The sequence below is a fragment of the Besnoitia besnoiti genome, chromosome II, assembly GCF_002563875.1.
Source record: "Besnoitia besnoiti strain Bb-Ger1 chromosome II, whole genome shotgun sequence".
Lineage (NCBI taxonomy): Eukaryota > Apicomplexa > Conoidasida > Eucoccidiorida > Sarcocystidae > Besnoitia > Besnoitia besnoiti.
Genome location: NC_042357.1, coordinates 5,246,182 through 5,252,776, shown reverse-complemented (window position 1 = coordinate 5,252,776; position 6,595 = coordinate 5,246,182). Strand labels below are relative to the sequence as shown.

The 6,595-nt window shown below is 57.5% G+C and overlaps 1 protein-coding gene across 1 annotated transcript; it reads right to left on the bottom strand.

Moving 5' to 3' along the window:
- Nucleotides 1-4,928: 4,928 nt before the first annotated feature.
- BESB_040830 (uncharacterized protein) lies at nucleotides 4,929-6,300 on the bottom strand (the record flags this gene model as incomplete). The annotated part of the gene is made up of 2 exons (XM_029362669.1): nucleotides 4,929-5,353; nucleotides 5,970-6,300. 2 exons carry the CDS (start codon nucleotides 6,298-6,300, stop codon nucleotides 4,929-4,931), a joined length of 756 nt encoding a protein of 251 aa, XP_029221634.1.
- Nucleotides 6,301-6,595: the final 295 nt, after the last annotated feature.

Genomic DNA, 6,595 nt, shown 5'->3' with positions numbered 1-6,595 from the left:
AAGAAAAGCAGAGACAGACTGGGACAGCCAAATCGCTTTGAGTTTGTGTTTCCTTCTACTGCATTCTGTGCGCCTTCGCGTCCTTTCGCATTCGAAAAACAAGTATCCTACTCCGGTGCCCCCAAACGTTACGGCAGGACGCATCGAGAGCATGCAGCTCGCCTTACAGCCTGCGCATCACAGGGGAGATTGAAACGCGACAACACGTGGAGCGCCGATCCGCCGTCTCGTTGACAGCGCCGGTGTTCCAGCATCTACACGAGGACAGCTCCGTCAATTTTCATGTGAGAGACACATTCTATAGCGTACTCTACGCGCGCTGTAAACGCAGAATCCACCCTTCCGCCGGACGCGTGGAGCGCTCCGATGCTACGCCAGCGCGGACGCAGCGCGCCCACAAACTGAACAGGCCTGCTGGCTGAGAAGAAAACCCGCGACGCGCATGGTCTCACCAGCTGCCGGTAATGGGAGATTCGAAGACACAGACACACACATCCAGCCAGAATATGGGCGGCCTCCTCGCGAGGACGCGCACACGGGGCATGAAGACCCTACAGAACCCCACACGGCCATGCGCCTGTGACAAGAGACGAAGTCAAGCATGCACCGAGGATGCCGCAGACCCCTGTCGAATCCGCGGACGGCCTTTAAGGCATTTCAGCGCAGGAGCCCGTTCGACCCACCCACTGACAGAATGACCGTAATTTCGCATTCAAGACAAAACTATGTCCCTCCGTTGATGGCACGGAGCCAAGAAGTCGCGGCGCAGAAACCTGCTGCGCGCCTGCCCTGTTTCTCGGTTTCCTCATGAGGTGAAACAGAGCGGCACAGCCCCTATCAGGAAACGACTGGCAGCTGCCTTCCGCCCTTCTTCGGCGACCGCCGGACGCCGCGCCAGGTGGCTTACTTTCTGATATTAAGGAGGCCGCGTCTCACGCCTCACATGCGCGTGACGCCCGCCGACTGGCACATAACATCTACCAACCTGCCCCTGCGCGCTCGCAAAACCCTAAGCCGCAAAGCCAGTTGCTCGCTGCACAAAGCGCCAAGCGTCGGCGCGCGCACAGGGGCGATCGATCGCCTACCGGTTGCGAACTACACGCTTTTTGCCTCGTCAACGCGAGACCCGCTCTTCAGGGGAACAGTTGCGCAGCACTGCAGCGGCCCTCCAACCGTGAATTCGCCACCCCACGATGGATACTAAGCGCGAGAAGGGCACTCATTGCACAAGCTTTCTGGAAGAGGAGAGCGGACAGAGAACACGCGCAGCAAAGCAGTTCTCGCTCTAACTTTCCTGTCCTGACAGCTACTCGCGCACCCAGAGACCGGCTAGTGGACGCGGCTCAGCATACAGACTCGACACGCGCGCGCATTTAATGACGAAAGCAGTCCGAGGCCAGCTTTGGCTGAAGCGCCCCGGGGGCACGACGCTCCCCCGGAATGGAAGCGTACCGCCTAACAGTTGAGCGGGACACACCAGGCAATGCATCGGTAGATTCACCGGAGCGCCCTGCTTGTCGTTTCGCGCTAGCACCTTCTTGCGCTCCTGAAGTACAAAAAAAGCCTGACGCCGCAGCATACGTCGTGCCCAGGCAACCCCGCAGTGTTGCCGCTCCAGACGAGTGCGGCGCCCCGGTGATGATGTGCTTCATGGAGAACAACCCACGGGAATGCCATACAGACGGCTCTTTGTGCTGCTGCGATGACTTCTTCGTGTCCAGTGGCGGTGCCTCCTGTTGAGGGGCGCTTGAGTGCAGACAAAGCGCCGCTAGGTGCAGCTTACATTCTGGTTGAGAACGTTCATCACACAACAACCAGCTCAACAGCATTCTGCGGCGAAGAGTGGCGCGGGACAGCACGTAGTCGCCCTACGCGCGGCTCGAAAAACGGCCATAAACCGGCTGGTTTAAGTACATTGACAATGCGCCACCCGACAGGCTACGCGCACCTTCACATATACAGGCGCATGCCACACAACAGCTGTGCGGGCTAACGCAGGAGCAGCCACCCTACTGGTGACGGAAGTTCACGTAGGTCAGCGTCAACCCGCGAGACCCGAAACCGAACACACACGTGAAAAAAGGGCTCTATCACACACAGCATCAAATCTTCTAGCGAGACAGGCGACCAGCGAGAATCCGAGGGTACAAGCATCCACAAAGAAGTTGCTAAAATGGACTCTCGCCAGCTGACCCGGCTACCCCCCTGAACAAAGGAGATAGCAGCAGAGCGCCGATCGATGCGGTGAGCAAACAAATTGGCATCGACTTGCATGTATGCATGCGTACTTCTCCACCGGACTCGTGTTTGCCCCGTGCAAGACCCACGATACGCGTAACGGAGACTGACAAAGTGAACAAAAAAACAAGTCCGAGCTGCACCATATCCGTTGTTCCTGCGTGCACCTCTTCGACAAAACCGAGACATTTCGCGCGACACAATCTGGCGATGGAACACAGTTGTACTAGCAGACCGAAACAGGCGCAACTCGCACTTACGGCTATTGATCTTTGTGTTGGTCGAACGCGGTCGAAAGGGACCTCCGAATCACCAATAACGGTCGTTATTATAGGCCTGCCGCCACGTTCTTCGTCGTCAGGTGTACGCTGTTTTCTGCTCTTCTGATAAGCCTACACGGGAGAACACAGCGCGGCAAAAGCTCTGCAGACGAGCGCGTCTCAGAAACAGAAGGGGCGGCCCTCTGTTGACGTGTTTAGATAGCCAGAGGGAACGCTGACCTACCGGCTCGCCACGTGCTTGTGAGATGCGGCGGTCGCACGCATCTTCGATGCATCCACTGACGCACGCGCACGTACGGTTATGCGCATCTTCTTCGACATTCGAAGCGCCGAAGTGTCGGATACGCTTTCGAAGTCATCGCGTCTACAACGCGACACGTGAGCTGCGTAGTGTGCGCAGTGACTGGTTCTGCGCCCGCGCACATTTCCCTGTCTCCTGTTTCTTCCCCTTCCTCCCTCTGTGCTCTCTCCTTTGGCTCCCTATTAACAAGCCGTTTTCCACTGTGTGTCCTTCCTGCAGGCTGCCCTCCCTCCCCTTCGAAACAAATTAGCTCTCTTTCTCGTCGCATCCTCTGCGGCAGATTCAGCTTACGGCAGCCTGAGCGAGAGCGGAAGCAGTCTGACACGAAACGTCAGCTGGTCAGTTGCGCCAAAGAGGCGAACCCCCGCGTTACTCGCTCGGCAGCAGGCTGCCAAGGAACCAAGCTGAGCAAGCGGCTGGGAAGCGCCCACAGCAATTTTTATGTGGCTACAGAGTCAGCGACGTCGCCAGAGGCAAGTCGCAAGTGAGGCGATCTGAGGTCGCGCAGCATAAGAGAACCGAGACGACCGCGGATACTTACGGCAGCCTGACGGGCCTGGAGTCTCTGGAAAACAAAAGAAAACGGACGCAAGGAAAGCGAAAGTGCGGTAACAGATCTACGTGATACGTCCTCAAACTGCATCTACAATCACATCGCTGCATTCGCCAAAACAGCTACGGAGGTCGTGAGCCCTAGCGGGAGCAGCGCAGCCTTACTTCCTAAGTCCCGTAATGATAGGCACCCAGAAAACACTCACTGGGAATGCGTTGGAATCAACGCCCGCTCAGTAGAAGTGCGAGCCGCACCCCTGCTCGGGTCGATTTGCAGCTAGCATAACATCGGAGGAGCGCTGACCGTGCAGCTGCCTTCTCCGCAGAGAGCCACGCACCTTCACGTCCGGCAGCCCCGCGCACATCAAACACGACTCTGGTAGCTTAATGCTCCTGCCAGATCCCCTGTTGCCGCGATGAAGACAAACGCGCTGGAACGGATCAGGCGCAGATGAGCATGCAGGAACCAGGCGACGCGAGCGTCACGGGCGCCAAACACTTTAGGAAACTGAAAAGAACAACCAAAAAGGGCCTGCATACCCGGCTGCCCTCTCTTCCCCCCCACTGTGAAATGCTACCGTACAATATGCTAACGCTTCTGTGACCGACCCCCGCTCTGACGCCACCGATTGGCCTCTCCCTGTAGGCCTCAAAGGCGCTGCTGGACTCACTGACGCAGATGACACGGGGTAAAAACAAACGTAGAAGAATGGTGAATCATGTCTTCTGTGAGCAAAGCAGCGGCGGCGTCTCAGTTTCTACATAGGCTGCCTCAGTGAAGAAAGTCGAACTGACCCGCTTACCGACTTCGCAACGGGGAAACGTAAATTGGAGACGAAAACAAAACATCTGTGCGACAGCAACAGAATTTGCCGCCTTTCTCGCTCGTCACACAGTCCTCAGCCACGAGAGCGGAATAGTGTCATCAGTATCGAAGTTTTATCTTTGAAAGCGTCCTCTGGTATGCATCCACCGTCAGTGCGGCGGATGCTGTCCGCCGCCTCATGCAGCCGCCCATATCCACAGAAATGTCACCCGGTTGGCGGCGCACCGAACTCTCCCTAAAAATATGTGCCAGGGGATATGCCGCCTCAAGCCAAGAAAAACACAATGCTTGCGTAAGCACAGGGGCTTCGCCCCGCAGAAGAGGGGTATGGTATCGCTTGCGGCGTCACTGTGTCGCGCAAATGCCGAAGTGTCAATTCGCAAGATGATCTGATCGGGCGACTGCCGTCCTCCGCTGACGAGACAGGTACCTGGCAACTCTGCCGGTACAAGATGCGTTCGTGCTCTTTTGCACGAGGTCACGGGACATGTTACGAACTATTATCCTCAGCGATGGTGGCGGATGAACAAAGCAGTACGGATTGGAGCTTGTGCGCCTCTAGTTGAACACCTGTGGATGAAACGGCATTCACCGTTGCTTCTCTGCGGCGCTAATTTAGGCGCCAGCCTTGCCACAATCATCGCTTAGCCGTCCCTGTATTTTTGCTAAGGGTCTCGCTACGTTGCTGAACCCTCTGTGCCAAATGAATGCCACACAGTTCGACTACCTGTTAACCACATCTCCTAACTCGACACTGGGCTCTCGCCCCGCGTTCACCAAATGCTTGTTCCCACGAGAACCCACTGTCAGAAGCCTGTCCTGGGTTTTGCTTACGCTCCTCCCGGTCTGAGGCGAAGCGAAGCCCTTTCGCAGCAGCAACGTGCTGCTGCGGCAGGCGCGGCGGCTGGCTGACTGGCACGATCCTTGGTCTGCCTTCCATGAATTGGGAACCGAGCGGCTGTTCTTGTCCTCTCCCAGGACCGGGGTCCAAGAGCCAAAGTGGACCCAGACCAGATGACCGTCTCCTTCCTCGTCGGGCATCTTCCTCCTCCTGGCGAAGTGCCTCTGCCAGGAGTCCTTCTTGTATGATCTCATCCACGCCTTCGGGATCGACGTACATTCCGCCGAATCCCGAAGACACGCTGCCGTCTCCGCCTGCATAATGCGAGAGAAGCGCACCCAGTAGTTCTTGTTCTCGCCGTTGCTCCTCTATTAGGGGGACATGCACAAGGAAGCAAGCGAGCGAACGCATTGCGGAGCCTTGGAGCCGCCGCGGGTGTTCATGTGAACTGCGTGCAGGCCTCTTGGAAGAATGAGTTCGCAGGATACAGCCGTGTCCCCGTGACCTACGGCACGCCTGCGACTGGAGAAACGTCCTCCTCCACTCCCCTACACAGGCGAAAGGAGGGACTCACCGGTCTCTACGGACCTCTCCGCAAGACGCAGTGGGGGGGCAAGGCTCACACGCGTGACTTCCGCGCACTCTGCGATCATTTTGGTCACGGGCTCTGAGCCTCTATCGACGAGACATTCGAGCGCCACCGGCGAACGAAAGACTTGCGCCCATCACAGAAGACGCTCTCTCTCGCACGTCGCACCCTGTGCCTGTTTTGCCCGCCCGAACGTTCTTTTGACTGCAGAAGGCGCTACAGCAGTTGGCAGGCTTCGCCCGAGTCCGTACCGGAGGAAGCCGCATGCGCCTTGCTCGCGCGACTACCAGAAGGAATCGACGTATGCAGGAATCGACGTTCTCAAGACTTGGCAAACTCACCGGCGCGCCGGCGTTGGCTCTCGACCCCTGGTTCGTGAAGGGGAGCAGGCAGGGTGTAGGTCTGCTGAAAACTTGAAGATGTTCGCGGCTGCTTGGGAATCTTGGAAGGGGTGCTGCGCTGTCCGGTGCCTCCGGGTTGCCCTGCGGAGCGCGGTCGAGCACCAGACGGGTGCGCTCCAGGCGCCTCCTCAGCTGCGCTCGACGAGGATTCGTCCGAGTCCGACGCCTCGCAGCCAGGGACAACGCGCGTGAAGAAAAGAGCCAGGCTGACGACGAAAACAACCTTCATCACCGCTGACTTATTGAGGAGCAAATTCTTCTTCACCGCCATCGCCCGCTGGTCTTTCCGCAGACCGCTACCACGACGAACGTCGCCGACCAAGGAGGCGCATGCGCGACCCTGTTCACGATTTTAGTGTGAAATGCGCTTGAGAATCCTTTTGAGAGAAGCACAAACATCCCGACGAGTACGGGGAACTGAGCACATCATCTGCAGGCCACGGGGTTCCTGTGCCACGAGGAAGCGCAGATCCGGTCCCAGGAATTGGAGTCCACGCCGACTTTACCAAAACCTCCAATATGAGGTCCACGAGATATAAAAGAAGAGACTAACTTTCTGCACGCGG